The sequence below is a fragment of the Alosa alosa genome, chromosome 1 (assembly GCF_017589495.1).
Source record: "Alosa alosa isolate M-15738 ecotype Scorff River chromosome 1, AALO_Geno_1.1, whole genome shotgun sequence".
NCBI lineage: Eukaryota > Metazoa > Chordata > Actinopteri > Clupeiformes > Clupeidae > Alosa > Alosa alosa.
Window position 1 is genome coordinate 27,838,676 of NC_063189.1, and position 21,915 is coordinate 27,860,590.

General features: G+C 41.8%; 2 protein-coding genes across 3 annotated transcripts; one reads left to right on the forward strand and one right to left on the reverse strand.

Moving 5' to 3' along the window:
- Positions 1–106: 106 nt before the first annotated feature.
- On the reverse strand, positions 107–11,131 carry parla (presenilin associated, rhomboid-like a). 2 transcript variants are annotated; one of them, XM_048241481.1, is made up of 10 exons: positions 10,966–11,131; positions 10,201–10,414; positions 9,027–9,137; positions 8,593–8,722; positions 4,637–4,732; positions 3,117–3,266; positions 2,624–2,694; positions 2,082–2,183; positions 1,514–1,611; positions 107–886 (listed from the first exon to the last, which is right to left on the reverse strand). In XM_048241481.1, exons 1-10 carry the CDS (start codon positions 11,043–11,045, stop codon positions 730–732), a joined length of 1,209 nt encoding a protein of 402 aa, XP_048097438.1. In that variant the 5' UTR covers positions 11,046–11,131; the 3' UTR covers positions 107–729. The 2 variants fall into 2 exon arrangements, with proteins under 2 accessions (XP_048097438.1, XP_048097444.1); XM_048241487.1 differs by lacking the exon at positions 107–886 and adding an exon at positions 923–1,145.
- Positions 11,132–14,056: 2,925 nt separating this feature from the next.
- Positions 14,057–21,546, forward strand: mb21d2 (Mab-21 domain containing 2). The gene is made up of 2 exons (XM_048241431.1): positions 14,057–14,407; positions 19,184–21,546. The coding sequence occupies exons 1-2, from the start codon at positions 14,152–14,154 to the stop codon at positions 20,452–20,454; spliced, it is 1,527 nt and encodes a 508-aa protein (XP_048097388.1). The 5' UTR covers positions 14,057–14,151; the 3' UTR covers positions 20,455–21,546.
- The last annotated feature ends 369 nt before the right edge of the window (positions 21,547–21,915 follow it).

The following is a 21,915-nucleotide window of genomic DNA, read 5'->3' on the forward strand; positions in this document are numbered from 1 at the left end:
TCAGTATATTGACAATAACTCTGAACTCAAGTTCAGTTGACTAAAAAATCCATGAAAACCGTTCAGGCGTTCACATTCCTGGAATGAAAAGACTCATCTACTTGTATAAAGAAAGTATGATGTTTTAATACACTGTACTGCAAAGAGACTTGGGCCAGAACAAGGGTTCAATCACTGATCGCATATTACATCTGATCTTCAATAAATTCTTCAATTTCTCTCCCCCCAAAACTGTTCTATCTAAACTGTCTTGTGCCAGAGCTCAAGTTACTGATCTGTATGTATACTCACAGACACATTAACCAGTTAAATTCTGGTGGCATTCAACAAACAGTAGTGTCAGTGAATTGGAGACACAATAAGTATCAACACGTGTGACATTAAATGTCCTGTTGTGTCCGTGCTACTCACTGGCCACATGAACTTCCTCAGGAAGTGGGTGAGCAGGGTCTACAGTAAGACGCCACCACTATCCAACCACAATCCCCGGGTCAGCCTGCAGACAACTAATCAGGCTTATTTATTCACTCATTCCACTCTCTCTCATGCTCCTAAAACAATCATGGGTTGCTACTGCAACAGCCATAATTCTGTACACACCCGTGACAGTGAGGTCGGTGAATTCCATACGCAATGTCCTGAAGTATTACTGTTTAGAGTACAGGATTTAAAAAAGAGACATTGTAGAACACTTGAAGTTGTGCAGTGGGTTCTGGAGGTTCTGGGTCACTAGGATTGGCCGCCTCCTTTCCCTCCACCACCTCTCCGTCCATCTCTGGGAGGGCCTCTGCCACCGTCGGACATCCCTCTTCTTAGCTCGTGCCAGAACTTCACCAGGGGCTCCCTGCTCTTCCAGATCAGCTCCTGACCGTATGCTATGTACCACCTACAACATCAGTCACATGCGGGTGGAGCCAATACATGCAATCAGATCACTGACCATATTAATGTGATGTCAAGATTCATGCGATGATGTATACATGCTGCATAAGGGTGCTTTCTAAACTAAGGTGAGTTCAAATTCGCAAACATAGTAGAACGTTTGCAAACAGTTTGCTGAGTTTGCCACGCACATTTGGGAACACTCACAAACAGTTTGAAGAGGTACTTATCCACGAACATGTTGAGAGTTGGATGGAGAGTTACTGTTGAGATGGAATGTTCACACAAAATCGTTCAAGTGTATCTGTTCAGACAAACATGTTCACCACAAACGTTCACCTCTGTCCAAGGAATTTGAACACACCTCCTGTACTTTAATGCACCTATATCCAAATACCCAGATTATGTTACATTTCATCATGCAGCACGTGACTGACATTATTTGCTTGTATACATATGTGATGTTATCTAGCATCTGCAGAATTTAAACTAGCATACAGATTTCCGAGCTACAGAGATGTTAACTGAATTGACTTGCGCTATAGTACATGAGAATTTGAAGGAAAGGGAAGGATGGCTGCAAAGACCAAAGTTATCTGGGCCCTCTCCCAAGAAAATGAAGCACACTCACACTCCAAACAGTGTTCCTCCCAGATGGGCTGCGTGGTCAAATATCCTCCAGCGCAGGAAAAGGCCAGTTGTGTCTATGGCAACCAGAGCTTTCAAGGCCTGGATAAAAATGCAGAGGGGCAGGCAGGGCATAAAGCAGTGAACTACAGCAGGATGGGGATTTTCTGGTATTCTCAATGTTCTCATATCATCATTTCCTCTTGACATAAAGTGCAGTCCATGGGTTGCACTCAATGAAAACAAAACCACATGGTTGTACTTGTTCACTGAAAATATCACAGAACTATTCTGATGAGCTAGACAGAATGGCAAAAGCGTTAAAGTTTGAAGTTGGCGACAGCTGAATTGAGTGAGTGCCCCTACAAACTACTAGCTGGCTCATAGAAAACTACTCATCTAAATGGCCGAATATTCAGTATCATGTTTTAATTCACTTCATTTGGCCATGCATTTTTTTTTAAAGAGTTGTCCCAAACCAGAAGTGACCATGATGTTGAGAATATGCACATTTCTTGTCACACACACAGACACAGACAAAGACACACAGACACACACCCTTGAGAACTCACATTGCCTGCAGTCAATGAGAACATGGGCAGCAGGACGATGGCTAACTTAGCCTCCGGCATCTTGGTGCAGACAGCAGCCAGAACCGTCATAACGGCACCAGACTGCAACAAAAAGCAGCACAATTAATTTAGCTGGTCTTTTCATTTTGTTCAATAATCATTTTGAGACTCATACAATATCATTGGGGCTAGTGAAATGGATAATCGCCACTGAACAAAAACAAAAACTTAAGCCAGACAGGCACTGTGTGTTCTTTTTTCAATCACATACAACATCGTTCGGAGTGGGCGCTTGGATACAACTGCTGTGCTCAAGGCTGTTCACACTGCAAGACAGCCAACAAAAAGTTCTGACATGCCAGATATCCAATCGGATAATTTGGACCAGAGCTGCAGCGTTGTTACGTCTTCTAATTTGGGTGTTGTGAGCCTGCTCAAACTACATGACAAATCGGACATGATCTGATTTACGGCTATCAAAATTGTCTGTTTGCCATTAGAAACTAAACACTATAAACTCAAAAATACAAAAAAACACTCACAGCTCCAAGAGAGGGATGCAGTCGCCCCGTTGCAGTCTTGCAGACGTAGCTCACCATAGTGGAAATTACACCTGGAAATGAAAACGGGTGGCCACAAGTTCACAAGAGGATTTCGGTCTCAGCTTACAGCTTTAATTCCACTTCAAATTTGAATTGTTTTTGTTTAATGTTAAAATCTATGCTGTCCTGATAAAAACCATACATCGCATGACTTAAGCCAGTTCACTCAACTTATTGACGCAAATAAATAACTAAGACTTTTGCTCATCAGAAAATGGAGCACATTTCTATTGAATTATTCATACTTTTATCAATATGGACAGCAGTAATTGTGCCAAGCAAACAGACAAGCTGAGAACCTTACACTCAAATCACCAACAGAAAAACTATGGGTGACAAAAGGTAGAAACCACCACTACCCAACAAACACGTTGGCCATTCCTGACAGCTTGTGGCCATGTTGAGGGACATATTTTCCAAGCTACATGTGTACCTGCAGATGTGTAGAAGGCTAGGAACTGCTCTCTGCCAAGCACGGAGACGATGCTGGTTGAGAAGGTCCATAGCACGTACATGTTGACGACCATGTGAACAATGGAATAGTGGCTGAAGGAAGAGAGGACCATGGGAAGGCAACGGGTCTCTGGAAGAAGAAGGAAATAAATAAACATGATGTAAACTAGAAATGCCATGTTCATCATATACTGTACTTTCCATAGCTCCCCTAGTTGAACTGATTAATGGATTACACTAAACTGTAAAGCAACAGGACAGGCTACACTTCACCATGCATGGCCATGAGGACTATCACTGAACCTCCTCTGTCCCCCGCACCAGACTCTCTACCCTAGGTATCGATTCGCTCGACGTGCACACATACAAATCTTTTTGCCCCAATTATATCACCTAGCGAGGTGCAAAAGTATCCGTCACTCGTAGAAGCAGATTCGAGCACTTGTATCAATTGACTTGTAGTCGTGCAAGAAAATCAAAGCAATCTGTAGAATTTTATTAATGATAAATTATTTCACAGATGCACAACTTCGGATGCATTAGTTCACATTTGGGTTTACAAATGCACAAATGTTTTGCATGTTCTCAGATTATGAAACACGGATGTGCAAATGTGTTTCGCACCAACTGCGCTGCAACGATTGGAGCAAAAGTGTCAAGTGCATGACTCTTCAAAGTTGTGACTCACAGGATAGGATTTGTGTACCTGTAACAAGGATTTGTGAACCCGTAGCCCCTGTTTTGTGTTAACAAGATATAAAAAAAATATGTACAACTTCACAATTGGATTTACAAATGCATGAATGTTATCCATGTTCTCAGATTATGAAACACGGATGTGCAAATGTGTTTCGCACCAACTGCGCTGCAACGATTGGAGCAAAAGTGTCGAGTGCATGACTCTTGAAAGTTGTGACTCACAGGATAGGATTTGTGTACCTGTAACAAGGATTTGTGAACCCGTAGCCCCTATTTTGTGATAACAAGATATAAAAAAAATATACCTTCATACTCATCCTGTCAAAAGGCTAATTCCTGAAAAGGAGAAATAGTTTGGTAACTTGTTTGCAAAGCTGCCTGGCTACCTTTCATCATTCTTTCCCCTGAACATCCCCTCATAGGATAGGATTTGTGTACCTGTAACAAGGATTTGTGAACTCGTAGCCCCTATTTTGTGATAACAAGATATAAAAAAAAATATACCTTCATACTCATCCTGTCAAAAGGCTAATTCCTGAAAAGGAGAAATAGTTTGGTAACTTGTTTGCAAAGCTGCCTGGCTACCTTTCATCATTCTTTCCCCTGAACACATGAATGTGGGTTTTATCAGTTCTTACTTGATCCACTGGAATACCAGATAAGATTACAAAAATAGCAAACTCCTTGTGGCTGACTTATAGCTGAACCTGTCAGTCAAAGGTCGCTGGAATTAGTCATTTCCTGACCCAGAGAGCAGACACAGCAGAGAACACCACCACAACACATGGAAGGCACACTCACTGGAGGCTGGGTTTGTGGTGAAATACTTCAGCATAGAACGCTGTAATGATGGCATCCTCCAGCAGCACAGCACTGCAGCATTTATGGCAATGATACCTGGAACACAAAGAGAGAAGAGGCATAAATGGAGAGAGAACAAAGAAAGAGATGGGTCAGAGAATATGTGTTGGGGGTGTGTGATGAGCAAAGTACAAAGTCTTAAGTCTAACCAAAGCAATTTTGCTTTGGTTAGATATTATTATGACCGCCGCGCAGCGAAGCGGCGGTCATATAGGTTTAGTCAGATTTTTTTTTTTTTTTTTTTTTTTTTTTTTTTTTTTCTTTTTCGCATGTCCAAATTTCTGTCAATGATTCCCGGGACACTGAAAGACCGGGGTAGACAAAACTTGGTGGACATGTAACCCCACATGGATAGCATGGAACCATCGTTTTTCGTTTTGATCTGTAGCCCCCCCCGCTGAATTGGACCCCCGAAAGGAGGGTAGGGCAGACACAGTTTTCTGTGAATATCTCGAAAACCGTAGGGTTTAGGAGGACCATTTTTTTTTTTGTATGTTGATCTCAAGGGGCCATGTCAACCCATTCCATAACCACTCATTTCATGTATAGCCACCTAGTTAAACACAAAAAGTAAAAATGAGGTGGTGTAATTGAAGGTATCTGTGACCTAACATAGTCAAAACTGCACGAAATTGGAAGTGTAGGATCATTATGACACCCTCTGTATGCACGCCAAGTTTTGTGGAATTCCGTTCATGGGGGGCCACACAATAAATTAATTTATGTTACTATACACCAACTGGCCTGTAGGTGGCCGGAGACAGTTTTCTGTGAATATCTCGAGAACCGTGAGGGCCTAGGAGGTCCACTTTTTTTTTTTGTATGTTGGTCTTAAGGGGGGCATGTCAACCCATCCCATTACCACTTATTTCATGTATAGCGCCACCTAGTTAAAATTAAAAAGCAAAAAAATTAGGTGTTTTCATCTCAATATCTCTGGCTGACAAGGTAAAAACTGCACGAAATTAAAAATGTAGGATCATTATGACACCCTCTGAATGCATGCCAAGTTTTGTGTACTTTCGTTCATGGGGGCCTTACAATAAAATAATTTATGTGTACATTTAGTGCGCATTACACCAACAAGGATTCGGGACACTGAAAGACCGGGTACACAAAACTTGGTGAGCATGTACCCCCACATGGATAGCATGGAACCGTCATTTTTCGCTTTCATCTGCAGCCCCCGCTGGACTGGACCCCCGAAAGGAGGGTAGGGCAGACACAGTTCTCTGTGAATCTTTTATGGTATGTTGGTCTCAAGGGCCCACATCAACCTGGCTCATAATCACTCATTTGTGATTTGCCCCCCCGGTAAAAAATGAAAATCAGTAGGATTAAAAGAAAGCCAAAATAAATATTCATCATCATCATCATGGCTGCATTTTCAGTATTGGCGAGAAGTAGTCGTTTGTCCACTAGATGGCGCATCTTTGCAGTGAGACGTAATTTTGTTGGAAGTTAAAAGTGGGTTGGAAAAAACAATGGACGCTTCATACAAGGACTGTAATTTACCGCAGCGAACATCTAATAAGGATAGGACACACAACTTCATGTTCACATGAAGTGTAATTCCCATTTCTTCTTGAAGCCGAAATAAATCTGAGGATGTTTATCGGACATGCTTGGTTTTTACTGCAGGTACGTTAATCTTGTAATATCAATAAGGACCTAGGTAATGTTACCGTTAGCGTTGGTTGAGTGATGGAGGCATTTGATTTATTGCATTTGTAGAAAACTATAAATGCGGTTATACCAAGCAAATGTATAGCAGCACTGTTTGTATCTTTCGACTGTCATTTATTGCACGTGCTACAAAATCATTCTGTGCAATGGAAGATTTACCAACGTTATAACCGGTCTGATACAGTTTTGCCTATACATGCGTGAGACTGAGGCGCCTGTTTATTTTGTTTTAAGTGCGTGCAGGGTGTGAGAGGGGAATCGATGTGCTTTGATTACAGCTTGGTAGTTGTAGTCTGTGAAATTAAAAAAAGCACGCGTGTGTGTGAAGTATCCAAACAATGACACCTTCATTTCATTATGGCTGCTTTAGCAAAACACCTTAAGCTACTGTGTAGTGGGTCCCATTTAGAAGTGGCTACTTCATTTCGCTTTCCTTGACTCATGGAGCTGCGTGAATGTTATTACAACTTTTCGCCCGCGATATGACAGTTTAAGTCCGGCTTTGATACTGTAAGGCGTAAGCCATTGGTTTCAAAGGAGATTTTATTTGTGTCGCCAGCATAGCCTATTGACAATTTATGTTGTCAATAGGCCTACCTTATAATCCTACCTGTAGCTTAGGAAGCTAACAACTTTCTATTAGGATCTAGTTTGTTAGTTACCGTTTTTGTCATAACTCCCTGATGCATTTTGCATTTAGAATAGCCAGAGCGTGTATATCTCAATCGAAAATTAAACAATATCGGTGCCTATGGACTAGGCTGGGTGAACCCAGCCTGATCTGCCCGCTATTTATTTTTGATTTCTTAAAAGATTGAGCTTGGTCTGATGAAAGCCAGACTAGCCATGGACCTCAGTTAAACAATGCAAGGGAACATGAATCAGCCTATATTTGCACTAACAATAACGGACAAAAGCTCTTCAACTTTGGCCCGTTAAAATGTGTATGAACAGTCTAGCGACGATTTCATCAAGGCCCATTTGGACATGTCAGTTATTTGCACCACTGGTTAGATGTAAAACAGCATTTCGTTTCAGACTAGGCTACTGTTACTTAATTTGTGCATTAACAATAACGTTTCAGACTACTGTTACTTAATTTGTGCATTGACAATAAAGTATTACATGAACTAAAGATGACTAAAATCTTATGTAGAAGAAGAAACATTCACAAAAAATCCATCCATCCAAAAAATGACCTTTGTTTTTGATAGCTGTTGAAAACGGCATGGAACTGACAGAGATGTTTTTGTTTATAAATACATAAAAAAATAAATAAATAAATAACATTATGCTGATACCTTTTGCTTTTCCCAAATACAATGTAGCCTACAGGTGTAAGTGACCTTTCATCAATCCAGTTGCAATGGATGAACTGTGATGAACTGCCCTACTTGTGATTGTTTAGAGATTTTAAAGGTTTTATAACAATTCTACATCTTCTTTGGCTATTCTATAATCTATTCACCTTTTCAGCACCAGTAGGGTACTTTCTGTGCAGCCGCACACACACACTCAGGCATGCCAAACAAGCATACACAAAAGTTTCAAGAGTGGGGGGATGGAGTAAAATATGGAGACAAATTGAAGTGTGATTTATTTTCGCGGAACGGATGTACAGGACTGAGCGGCGGTCATATTTTGTACCGCTATGCGGTACATCTAGTTATATATTGCAGTGGTCTCTTAATTGCAGTGGTCTCTTAATTTTTAATATGACTATCAACTCATTCGAATGTCACTCAGCAACCATAGGATGACATCAGAAAAATGTGCAGTGGTCTCTTAATTTTTTCCAGAGCTGTATATATATATATATATATATATATATATATATATATATATATATATATATATATATATATGAAGATCGGGAAATGACCACGGGTCAGATTCAAACCACTAGAGCCCAAATGTGGTACGGATGCTGCAGCCACTAGCATCACAGTTCCCCCAACAAAAGCGAATTTAATAAGTAGGCAAAACCGTTTGCTAATTTTAAACCTTGAGAAAGACCTAAGGCACAATGATTAATGAGTCAGCTCAATGCTCCCACATGTCGCATAATAGCTGTATGCGCAATAACTCTGCTTGTTGACAGACTTTGCACTTTTTCCTAAATTAGGGCCCTTGGTCTTAATTTACAACAATTTATATCAGACTAACAATACAGTAAAAACAGCTCAAGATGATGGTGACATGACGCTCACCTGTGGCCACCTTCTGGCCTTCACTCAGCGAGCTCCACATGTCGTCCATCACAGACATAAACAAGATCACCTGCCGCTGAAAGTCGCTCAGCTGATTCCACCAGTTGTGCCAGTGGGCTGTGTCATGAGTCTGGTGCGTGCACACACACATACACACACACACACACTCATTATATGCACATAACTGTTTTGTACCTTTATTAAACATGAACTATAACTTTATTGTACCTATATTGTACCTTGATTGTTGTAAGTTGCTTTAAATGTAACATAACTACCATGGTCTAATATAGTCATCATGACACAACTGCTAATATCTCTGCTAACTGCTCCCTGGGTTATGACACATGCTCAGCAGTCCTTGATAAAAGGTGTAACTCTCAGGTGTTGATTTATATCTAGGTTACATAGCTGCATTTTGTATTCTTTTGTACCTGGAACTTGTCCGTTTTCTCAGATTCCCTCTCCTCCAACAGACTGTCCAAGCGTGACTTCACTGATTCATATTGCAAGATGGCGGCCGCGCCAAATGAGCAGCCTGTAAACTAAAGTGGTGTTAGAGCAGCATAGTGTGGTGGCCAAGCGAGTATTCACTCTGAGAGACAACGACCCCTTAAAGCAGTGTTTCTCAAAGTGTGGTCCACAGACCACATCCTTAGTGGCCCTGAGCAGACGTGGTAAAATATGATATTTTATGTCAGTGTTTCTTGAACTGCCTATGCACAACTCCAAAGCAAGGTTGTGATAGTGTATGTAAATCTTACAGTATTATTTGAATTGTCTGTTTAGTAGTCCTGACAGACTTCAACAAGCCGACAGTTTTGTGACAATGCCTATGTAGCTACACCAGTTTACATGATTAGTGTGACCGATGAAAGAGAATGTGGAATACGATGAGCTTAGTAGCAGAGATTAGAAATGGTTCAAAGACCAAAAAAACCAAACCAAAAATAACAACATTTTTGGATGAACGTAACATTAACCAAAAACGGGAACAAAACCAATTTCACTTGTTCCATGGTGAAATCACTATTTTCAATTGTAGATAACCAGTTAATAACACTATTTATCATTCCAATTAACCTTTCTTTGAATATTATTCAAAAGTCCATAGGCTTGGAAAGTCACCTGCCCACACAGTGTTCCCCAGACCCCTTATAGGATGAATTTAGTCAGATTTTATGAATCTGTGTCTCTCCTGTATAATAAGCTATGTTTACTATAAGTTGATAAAATGGATTTTCATAACCAACACTATCTAAGCACCTTTTCCAATAAACAAGGTGCAAAGACTTGATGGAAATGGTTCAGTGAGTGCTGTGTAATTGTACTTTTGAATTAGGCCTATTGTTTTTTTTTTTGGGATATGGGGAGGAGTAAGGTGGTCTGTGAGTTTTTAAGTGGTTAAGAGGTCCTGAATTTGAGAAATACTGCTTTAAATGATTTACAGCTGAGATACATGGACCCCTTAACACATTACAAAAAGTCCAAAAGTGCCCTAAAACAAGAGTAGGCTATGTTACAAACACAGCTGAGTGCACTACTGTGGTGCTCTCAGACACATGTGAATTTTCACACTGCATAGTGTATGGGCAAATGTTAACATACCCCAACGGTGAACATCAAAGGCTTGATCAGCCTGCGTGGGTTCCTGGGAGGCATCCCTGGAGGGTGAGGGGGCCCTGGGGCATCTTTCCGTGGCAATCCAGCCTCTGCCACATCCCCAGGGGGACGACCTGGCTCCTCATGAGACCCCTTTCTGGTCTCAGGTTTCTTTTGCACTTTACGGAAAGCACATCTCTGCTGTGGATGGAGGATGATTCTTTAAAACAAAAAGTCATAGTTAGATAAATGGAATAATGGGGTTAGTTTCCAGGATTAAAAAAAAAAAAAAAAAAAAAAAAAAACTTAACTGTTAACTGCTGAATACATAGCATAATGCACCTTATTACAGGCCTAGTGTAGGTGCTCACATGCCATCACATCGTTTTAGTGCGGCTGAGAACTCATGTACCTTGCGTTCACTGCTGGATAGCACGAAAGCTTTCCATGAGCAACCTACATAATTCACAACATAACATAACATAACTTCGCAGCTGCAGTATGTAACGTATTGAATAAGCTAACACCGTTAAACCTGTCGAATAGCTTTCCTCAGATAACGTTAGTTAGAGAACAATCAACAACGTGACATGGCAGTATGGGACGAGAAGTTAGATAACTGCCCAATGTCATTTTAGCAAACTAGCTTCTAGCTGGCTAACATAAGCCTTTGCTTGCTGGCTGGCTGGTTGGTTGTTAGGAACATCAGCTAACGTTATGTTAGCTAACGTTAGCTTGTAAAGTTAAAGAGCTGCTGAACTCAAGTCTTACCTTTTACTTGGCGAAAGCACTGACGTGTGAGTAATAAATTGTACTTTGGTCCATTTATTTAAATATCCCCAGCATGCCATATTCTTGTATCTAACAGAAATCTTACATTTGTAATGCACAGTCTTCCTTACACATGTTTTGTAAGAGAACTGTCACTCCTCCACAACAAGACAACCCCCCAGTGAGCGTGCTCTACATGAAGTCACGTGACACAACAAGGATTCTGATTTGTCAATTCTGAGTGTTAGATTTTCAGCTTGAATAGTGAATAAGGGGTTCAAATGTAGACCTATCACAAAGGCTGTACACCGTTCAATTTGCATATGCAGTTTTCAGCACTTCTTCCTCCTAAATCATGATGAAGCTAGACCAGCTATAGGATATCAGGCCATAGTTTTCTGTCCTGTTTTTTTCTGTCTAGACTACCTCCCTCTCAAAAGACCTCCAATCAGCAGCAGAACTGCTTCCATGGAAGATGGATGGCAAATGCAGTAATGTTTCAGTACCTATTTATTTTTGTATTGGGTCTAGTAACAATGATGATCTGTGTTTGTGCCTGGTTGTAATCATCAAGCCACTCTTTAACCATCAAAGTAAAAAAAAAGAAGGGGGCATGTGGGTCTTTTCTCTTGGACATGGCAATAATTTGGACTCTATTGCTTTTCAGTTTATCCCCAATATGGTTTGCTGATAGGCCTGGTCACCTGTTTTTTTTTTGTTTTTTTAATGAATATTTTGCAGTTTTGACAATACACTACAGCCTGATAAACTGTGGTTGAGTTGACCCCGGCTTTTCCCATGAAGCAGAATTCACCAAGCCATATTGTTAGATCATCCATAGGGAACGTGATCTGGGTTTAGACTGTCATGAAACAGGACCTTGGATTATGTAGGAATCCTGCTCAGGTAGGAACTGCAATGAATCTACATATGTGTGTTTTCTTCCTCTTTGTATAGCCTATATTCTAATGTGAAGAGGCTTTCTAAAATAATGACATGATTAGTTTTAGTCATCAACATCAAGTGTTCTAAACCTAAAAATCTGAATCAAATCAATATTCAGTGCAGTCTCCCTTTGATTAAAAAAAATGCATCAATTTGCCAGTATAAGTGCACTTTTTTAAGGCACTGGTTGGCAGGTTGTTAGAAGCACCCAATAACTCTGGCAGTTTATCCTAAACACTTGAAACAACCTACTTTGAAAACTATATGCATAGCCTATTTATATTTACACTGTTTTGAAAACTAAGGGAGGTCAAGGTTTGATTTGATTTGGATCGATTTTGCAATTGATTTGAAGTAACTTTAGTGTAATAAACTATGTAATTATATAAAGTCAAAGTCAAAGTCACTTTGTTAACCCAAGTATAGAAATTCAGGTGGTCATAGTGCAGAGATACACACATTAAAACATATAGATAAATACACAAATATGCAGATGTCTGATTGCAAACAATGACTCTAGACATCTTAATCATGTGCTGCAGCTTGTCCTGGTCTTGCTTGTGCATATTACCAAAAACACAGACCAAACCAAAGGAGGATGCTTTGAAGGACGGGTTTATAAAACAGTTGCAAGACATAACAATCAACATTAAAACTATTCAGTTTCCTCAGGAAAAAAAAACATTTGTTGTTGCAGTTTAGAAATCATTCTCACATTCCAGCATTTTTGCTTTCAAAAGTGCTACTTAAGACTTTTGTATAGTGCTGTATATCTATCTATAGATATATCTAAATCCATATCTAAATATCTATCAATCTCTATGGTTGTCTGTCTCTGTATTTACAGAAATGCAGTAGGCTTATATTTTAGTGACATTGTAAATCAACAGACAAACATACTGTAGTCTAATTACAGTTTTTCTCAGTCACTTTGGTGCTTTTCTCAGATCAGAATGAAAATTCTCATAACTAATAGTTCAACCTCCACAACACATCATTTGTGCACATCATAGTAGCAATTTCTCCTTCCTCTGAACAAATTGCAAATGCTTTTGGACATGTATCAGTTGTTTTCGCACAATTCTCTGCTGTTTTATAACATTATCATTTGCTTATGTCATGTCAGTCAAAATGAACTATACTTATGGATGCTGAATAGTCGTTCCCTATAAAACTAATAGTCTTCATTTCATTGCTTGAGTCATTACATACAAAATTGTTGAACTAGTTATCAAATTCTGTCACAATGCTGTAGAATTGCAAAGAGCATATTGAGTAAAAATGTGAAACGTACGTATTCAGTGTCTTGTACTCACTTACTCCCCTAACTACAGCAATGTTTAACTTTACTGTAGTTTTCAAATGGCTGTACAAGTAGTGTATGCTGTCTTGAGCATGTTCAGGTAGTGTTACCGAGTTCTGACCTTTTTTTTGCATTGGAAAACACTGAGAGAATAAACTGTCATAATGAAAACATGACAAAGCCATATCTTGTTCATAAACGATGGTGTCAAGACTCCTCATTTTGATGACACTGGCAGTTTCATTGACATGAAGACTTGCTTTTGAGGAATGGACTATCCATTTTGAGCAAGTGACGTGCTTTTGCAGTACTAGGTTTTGCAGTTTGCACTAATTGAGAAATGCACTAACTGCTGTGCAAATGTTAATAGTGATCACTGAGAAAAACTGTAATAAGATGAAGTTGGTGAGGTCATTGTCTGAATGGTGTCTTCAGTAACTATGACATCTGGCCTTTCAAAGCATCCAGATCCAGACAGACAAGAAAGTAACCAAATAAGCAAATAACCAAAAATTGAATACATGATAAATAAATAGATTTAGTCTACAACTTGCCAAATATTAAAAATGAAATATGCAATTAGAAGCATACATTTATAAAAGCAATTTATCTCAGACCTTAATTTGTAATCATGAAATTAAGACGTTTCAATAGGATAACATCAACACATTGCATCAGTCGTATAGGCTGTAATGATAAGCACATTTTGGATGTTTATCATATGTAGGCTACCCATTAGGGTGGTGAGACACCACTTAGACACCAAATTGTATCATGGGTGTTACAGACGATGCATTACATAGCTTATGCATTGCATGCCGGGACAACGCAATTTTGAGACCACCTGGTTTATTTAAGGGGGAAAATGAAAAACTTCCGCTAGAGCAGTATAGTCTACTGAGCGGAGGGCGTAAGAGTGCCTGTTGTTTTTTGCGAAGATGGCGGCTCCAGCCCTCAACCGCCGGGCCGGATCCGTCAATAGTATTGGCAGCAGTCCGACGGCAACGCCGAATTCTAGTATTAATAACAACAGAGTCATCACATGCTATCCCGAGCTTGATTTCAGGTCTGGGACTAGGATAGAAGAATTGAACAGATTGATCCAAGAATTCAGTAAACACGACCAGCGCGAATATGACGACCAACGAGCTCTGGAAATTCACACGGCCAAAGATTTCATCTTCTCTATGCTAGGTAAGGAACACAGACTATATACGGGTCCTGATGCCAGTGTTCTCTTAAAACAATAGGACCCATGTTGTCATACAAATTGATGTATACTCATGGAAATACGTCGTGCGTCTTTGCCTCGGGTTTTGTAACAACCTGCTCGATTCTGCTTTGATTTTTGATGTTTGCGTTGCATTGGACTTGCTGCGTGTTGGATGTGCTTGACTTAATCTGTATAGCCGGATTTTCAGACATGGCACACAAAAATCACTGCCACGAGATCAAATTCCTTGCACGTATAGCCGACCCGCCTGTGACCTTCCTTTGAATGTGATTCGTGGGCTTTTCATAGAATTTGTCAGAGCGACATTTCTTGTCCATTTCTCCTCATCCTGTCGACTCACAAAAGTGATAGAAATTGATAAACAGTGGACAGGTTGATTGTAGGCTGGTGTATGTAAAGCCAATATACCGCTAAGGTCAGTACCATGGACAGAGAACAACTGGACAAATGCAGAACCAGGGGCAGGTCAGTCAGTTCAATAGTCTATGTTAAATCAGTAAGCGGTATTATTTACAATAATAGGTGAACTGTAGAATAAATTCAGTCTAGAGGCTGTTTCTTGGAAAAACTAAAACAGCTATAATCATTAATTAGGAATAATGGAATAGTGTACAGCGTCAAAGTAAAAAATCTATGTTGTCTTTTATGTAGGCTATGCTGTGTGTATGTGTTACAAAGAGAAGTGCTGGAGTAGCTGACAGCGTTGCTATTTATTAGCAGGAGGGACGTGGAGTATCAAGTTTTAGCTGTGTGCCCCAAATAGTGACTTAAGTGTCTAGGGGAGTTTGGTTTAGCAGGTTGTCAGGTAGATTAAATGTAGCATTAGGGTGCATGTGAGTTGTGCTGATTGCTGAGATTGTACTGAGATTTCATATTACATTTATCTCCAGACCTTAATCCGGAGAGACTGTCTGATTTTTTTTCTGCTCATGGTCATGAATCATTTCCCAATGTGCAAAACTGTACATAGCCAGAATGTCTGTTTGCCAGTAAAAGTCTGTTTGTGGTCTCGGTCTGTTTTTGTTTAGTTGTAGGCACAGTGGGTCTCCTCTGGTCACTGTGCAACAGTATAAATTGGAGTAACAACAATCCTGTGGGTGGGTGTACCCGTGCCAGACAGCAAAGAGCCAGGCATTCAGGCGACTGTGGGAACCCCCTGTTTACTGACCCGTGAGCGATCCGCTGCTTTAGTGGAGCAGATGCTGTTCTCACACTCCCACACTGAACAGCCATCCTGGAGGGAGGGGCCCAGCACAGTCAGCACTCAGCGGCAGCAGCACCACACAGCCCATTGGCTGTCCGGATATGCAAATGACCAGATCGGAAACAAAAGTGCCAGTCAGTGTTTTGAATGATTGGGTCTGTGGGGCTGCAACCATGTGGATGAGTGAGTGCATGAATGAGAGTGTGTGTGGGAGGGGGGGTGGGGGGGATTTGGGGAGAAAGACTGAGTGGTTTTGTGCTTTTTTATTGCGCACAGCATGGTTTTTACATCGGATTTGTAAAGGTTTACGATTAACTAGTGAAAGTTTGAATGAAGTATAGAAAGAAATAGAATAGATTAGTATTTTATTTTTTTCATTCTCTCCGAGAGAGGGAGCGAGAGAGAAAGGCAAAGACAACTTTTTGCAACAGTGAATACATCCTGTTGGTGATTTCAGCAGGATCCAGTGATCCCGGCATTGATAATGATACCTGGACCAAACAGAGGGCTAAAAAAAGGAAGTGATGGTCAAGAAAGTAAACAATACCTGGACAAGAGAGGAAACAAGGACTAAAGTGAGCGAGATAAGAGGAGATGGCTGGTTCCAATTACCAGTGTTTTATTAGCGTTTTGTTAGAGAGTTTTGTAGAGTTTAACATCGTACCATTTTACAGTGCTAGACCTGATGTAGCCACAGCTCCAAGCAGTTCACCCTTTGTGTTTATCTCCTGATGCATATGTGCCACGTGTATGTTAACATAGAATAACATATAGGTTATTAGGTTATAGGTTTGAGTAGATTGACCCTGTACATTGGCCACATTACCTCTATGAACTGCAGCCCCATTGTCATTACAGTTTTTCTCAGTCGCTTTGGTGCTATTCTCACATCACTATTAACATTTGCACAGCAGTTAGTGCATTTCTCAAAACAATTAGTGCAAACTGCAAAACCTAGTGGATGACCTGCAAAAGCACGTCACTTGCTCAAAATGGATAGTCCATTCCTCAAAAGCACGTATTCATGTCAATGAAACTGTCAGTGTCATCAAAATGAGAAGTCTTGACACCATCGTTTATGAACAAGATAGTCAAATGGCTTTGTCATGTTTTCATTATGACAGTTCTCTCAGTGTTTTCCAATGCAAAAAAAGGGCAGAAAAAAAGGTGACACTACCTGAACATGCTCAAGACAGCACTGTACACTACTTGTACAGCCATTTGAAAACTACAGTAAAGTTACACATTGCTGTAGTTAGGGGAGTAAGTGAGTACAAGACACTGAATACGTACATTTTTACTGTATGCTCTTTGCAATTCTACAGCATTGTGACAGAATTTGATAACTAGTTCAACAATTTTGTATGTAATGACTCAAGCAATGAAATGAAGACTATTAGTTTTATAGGGAACGACTATTCAGCATCCATAAGTATAGTTCATTTTGACTGACATGACATAAGCAAATGATAATGTTAAAAAACAGCATTGTAGAATTCATGAGAATTGTATGAAAGCAACTGATACATGTCCAAAAGCATTTTCAATTTGTTCAGAGGAAGGAGAATTTGCTACTATGATGTGCACAAATGACTAAATGTTGTGGAGGTTGAACTAATAGTTATGAGAATTTTCATTCTGATCTGCAAAAAGCACCAAAGCGACTGAGAAAAACTGTTTATTTGACTACTATCATCGGATTGGTGCATCTTGAGTATGAAGTTACCTATTAGAAGTTGGCCTGGAAAAAGAAAGAACCAATGATAGAGAGACAGTATAAGTAAGAGAGATAGATTGCCTCAGTCTCATGGACATTTTAAAACATAACTGGAAACTAAAACGGACATAACTGAAATCAAATAAAACTAAACTGAATGTTGCCATTGATCTTATGGTTCACATCCCACCATTATGGTGAACAATGCAGCCCTACCTGATCTGAGGACTTTTGTACTAAAGCCAAAACCCCAACAAAATGTCACACTTATCACATAGAATATGCAGGGGTGTTTTCCACGAGTAGAGTGCTGCTGTGCAACTGCAGTGTAGCTCTTCTCCTGAGGGGGCAGACTCTGTTGTAATTACCCTCACTGGCTGCCTGGCGCCACCATGGCCCGCTCACAGACACAGGAGGACATCCTCACCGTTTGACTTTGCACTTTTAGCAACTCTGTGTTTTGCATGTGATGTTTACACCTTGGGCACATTGTTCAGTGTATCGTAAGGCACACATGCTCAAAGAGGGAACAAGGTGACTGAAATAATGGCAAAGATGAAGTAAGAAAGTTTGGCCCACTCACAGACACAGGAGGACATCCTCACCGTTTGACTTTGCACTTTTAGCAACTCTGTGTTTTGCATGTGATGTTTACACCTTGGACACATTGTTCAGTGTATCGTAAGGCACACATGCTCAAAGAGGGAACAAGGTGACTGAAATATTGGCAAAGATGAAGTAAGAAAGTTTATCATTCAGGGAGGTTAAAAAAGAAACTGAGAACATCGAGACAGAAAGAGACAAAGAAAAAAGTAATAGTTAAAGATGGATGACAAAGAAGTTTGACTGGATGAAAACCTGAGCAGTGGGAGCCCAAGGAATTTTCTGGTGATCAACGAGAAGTCAGCCAGGACGTCCACAGGCAGAGGCACCTTCAGAAAACTGGCATAAATATTTGAGTGTGCAGGTGGAAGCTGCTAGTAGGGGGGACAGGCTGTTTAAAGTCCATTAGGTATGCATGGACACATTAAGGTACCTACAGCACCTCCTCTCAGCATTCTCTCTCTGCAACAACAGCAAAATAAAGCTGTGTGGATGTGTGTGTGTGTGTGTGAGAGAGAGTTTCTATGAAACTAGCTGATCTCAAAAAGCTTCCTTGTGATATAGTATAAGTATATATACTTTTTTGATCCCGTGAGGGAAATTTAGTCTCTGCATTTAACCCAATCGGTGAATTAGTGAAACTCAAACAGCACACAGTGAACACACAGTGAGGTGAAGCACACACTAATCCCGGCACAGTGAGCTGCCTGCTACAACGGCAGTGCTCGGGGAGCAGTGAGGGGTTAAGTGCCTTGCTTAAGGGCACTTCAGCCGCGGCCCACTGGTCGGAGCCCGAACCGGCAACCCTCCTGTTACAAGTCCAGAGTGCTAACCAGTGGGCCACGGCTGCCCACAAGCAATGATATTGAAGTTCTTTAGATTACTCTCTGTCCTTCTGCATTGATTGACTGTTTTTCCCAGCAGTGGTGTCCTCTTTCTGGTCCTCATATTGATCTGTAGCAAACAGATGGCTGCCAGCGAACTGCAGACTTAGGTTCATGTGATACTGTCGCCTACAGTCTAAGTCTGAAGGGACTTAATGTTGAACTCTTCATGCAACTTTTTCATTAACACCCCCCATCTCGCCCTCTCTCTTATGCCTCTATCTGTCTTTACATACTCTCTCAACTCATACTCTTTCATCTCCCACATCTTCTACTTTTCTCCATCTGTCTCACTTTGTCCCTCTCTTTCCTCTCTCGCTCTCCTCAGGCATGGTGCAGAAGCTGGACCAGAAGCTGCCCGTCGCCAACGAGTACCTCCTGCTGTCGGGCGGGGTGCGTGAGGGCGTGGTGGACATGGACCTGGACGAGCTGAGCCCGTGCTCGCGCGGCACCGACTATGACATGGACTTCACACTGTTGGTGCCTGCGCTGAAGCTGCACGATCGCAATCAGCCGGTCACGCTGGACATGCGCCACTCGGCGCTTGGCCACTCCTGGCTCAGCCTGCGGCTGTTCGACGAGGGCACCATCGGCCGCTGGAAGGACTGCTGCACGCTGGCCGACCACGTCAACGGCGCCACCAACTACTTCTTCTCGCCCACGCTGGTGGCCGACTGGTTCTATGAGTCGGTGGCGGTGGTACTGGCCGAGGTCCAGCGCAAGCCCCAGCGTGGGATGCCGCGCGTGGAGCGCGCCGAGCGCAACGGCACCGTGGTCTCCATCGTCCTGGGCGTGGGCAGCAGCCGCATGCTGTACGATGTGGTGCCCGTTGTCTCGTTCAAGGGGTGGCCAGCCGTGGCCCAGAGCTGGCTGATGGAGAACCACTTCTGGGACGGCAAGATCACAGAGGAGGAGGTGATCAGCGGCTTCTACCTGGTTCCGGCAAGCTCGCCCTCGGGCCGGCCAGAGAACGAGTGGCGCCTCTCTTTCGCCCGCAGCGAGGTGCAGTTGAAGAAGTGCATCTCCCCCGGCCTCATGCAGGCCTACCAGGCGTGCAAGGCCATCATCGTCCGGCTCCTGGCCAAGCCCAAGGCCGTCAGCCCCTACCAGCTGCGCAGCCTCATGCTGTGGGCCTGCGATCGCCTGCCGACCAGCTACCTGGCCCAGGAGGACTACTCCGCCCACTTCCTGCTGGGACTCATCGAAGACCTGCAGCACTGTCTGGTCAACAAGAACTGCCCTAACTACTTCATCCCGCAGTGCAACATGCTGGAACACCTGACAGACGAGATGGCCATGCACCACGCCCGCAAACTGGCCTTGGCCCGTGCCGACCCGACCGAACACCTCCGCTTGGCCATCGAACACACCAAGACCGCCAACCGACTGACCCTGGAGCTCCAGAGGAGGGGCAGCACGTCTGGCCTGCCCTCCCCACAGTCGGAGCTCGGGGCCGGGGACCAGCACCAGTCCGACGACCGACTGGCCAAGAAGCTGCAGCAGCTGGTGACGGAGAACCCCGGCAAGTCCATCTCGGTGTTCATCAACCCCGACGACGTGACCAGGCCACACTTCCGCATTGACGACAAATTCTTTTGAAATTCTCTGCTTCCTAGATGGAGCCGCTGTTGAGAAGACACTGGACATTGTCCTTATTGTGGGAACACCACTCTTAGACCCAAGTCTGTCACCATAAAAGGAAGCGTAAGCATGCCGAACAGTCATGACATCCAAAGTACTTGGAGAAAATGAGGAAATTCTGATGGATTAATGAAGTTGATTGTCTTCTGTGAGAAGTTAGTGTATAGTGACTGTTTAGTGATTGATAAAGGCTGATGCTGCTTTCAGGTAGACAGAGAATTAATACAGTGTAATTACCTGGTGATAAATGGTCAGCTCTCAAAACCTCACCAAGCTTTATATGCTCACGTGCATCGTCTTGACCTGTGTTTGAGGACAATTCTCTCCTTTTAACATAGTTTAACCCATAAGTCTAGATGTACTCTATGTCCAAATAATGTTGCTAACCAAGTACATAGGCTCATGAATCCATGTTGTTACTGTAGGTAAACATTAGCCTCTAAAACAGCCCATTTCTGGTGTGAATGTGAACTTTTCCAAAACATGCTAGAGCTCTGGTGAGCATCTGGTTATTGTCATATCTGAAGTGCAATTACTAAAACCTCCTTTTTGTAAACTGAGTAAAAAGAACCTGATTATTAATTATCATACCCATGTTATCATCATACATGTTATCATGCACAAGCAAACATTTACTGTCAGAATGTGTTGTATTAAGTTATGACTTGGCATTTATAACTATTGCGCAATGAAGCTTTTTTAATGATTGAAATGAATAGTTAATCCGGTCTTTTGTGTCCTTGGATGGATTCTCTGTGCCAGACAAGGATACAGATATTGAATTGCTGCAAACTGATATTGTGGCAAATATTATTGTAATACCTTTCAAATGCCATTGGTGACCTTTGGTCTCAGTTGCACCAACAGACACCCTCAAGGAGCAATTAAATATCAGATTATTTAAGAGGTGATGATGGTTTGGTTTTCAGTCAGAAAGAAAATTTTGATGTCAGCATTCCTGAGCGGTCTTTTGGGGAAGCTTGCCTCATATCATGGGTATAGGTCTAAAATGACACCATTCTCCATAATAAAAACCCTTCTTTAAGACTACTCAGGCCTTGTTGGGTTATATTACATTTTTCCTAATACTTGTACTTGGTATGTATCTGTGTGTGTGTGTGTGTGTGTGTGTGTGTGTGTGTGTGTGTGTGTGTGTGTGTGTGTCTGAAAGAGAGAGAGAAAGAGAGAGAAGTTAATACAGAAGGGGGGGCAGGGTATGCACTAGGTACTGTATACTTGCCCATTGTACTATATGTAGCACTAAAGACCACTGTTCGACTTGGTCATATCCCCAGGAGGATCGAATAGCTGAGGTAAAATTTCACTGCAATATTACAGTACTTTTCCACCCTAGGCAGCATATACAGGATTCATGACAGTCTCAGGCAAGATCTTGTGAGACACTGACATCCTTCCACA

What these genes read in the sequence shown, in the direction of transcription:
- parla (XM_048241481.1), bottom strand. Translation starts at nt 11,045, where the DNA reads ATGGCATGCTGGGGATATTTAAATAAATGGACCAAAGTACAATTTATT. An exon ending in CACCACAAACCCAGCCTCCA is followed by an intron (nt 3,267 to 4,636) that starts GTGAGTGTGCCT and finishes TTCTTCTTCCAG; the next exon opens with AGACCCGTTGCCTTCCCATG. An exon ending in TGCATCCCTCTCTTGGAGCT is followed by an intron (nt 2,184 to 2,623) that starts GTGAGTGTTTTT and finishes TTTTTGTTGCAG; the next exon opens with TCTGGTGCCGTTATGACGGT.
- mb21d2 (XM_048241431.1), top strand. Translation starts at nt 14,152, where the DNA reads ATGGCGGCTCCAGCCCTCAACCGCCGGGCCGGATCCGTCAATAGTATT. An exon ending in TTTCATCTTCTCTATGCTAG is followed by an intron (nt 14,408 to 19,183) that starts GTAAGGAACACA and finishes CGCTCTCCTCAG; the next exon opens with GCATGGTGCAGAAGCTGGAC.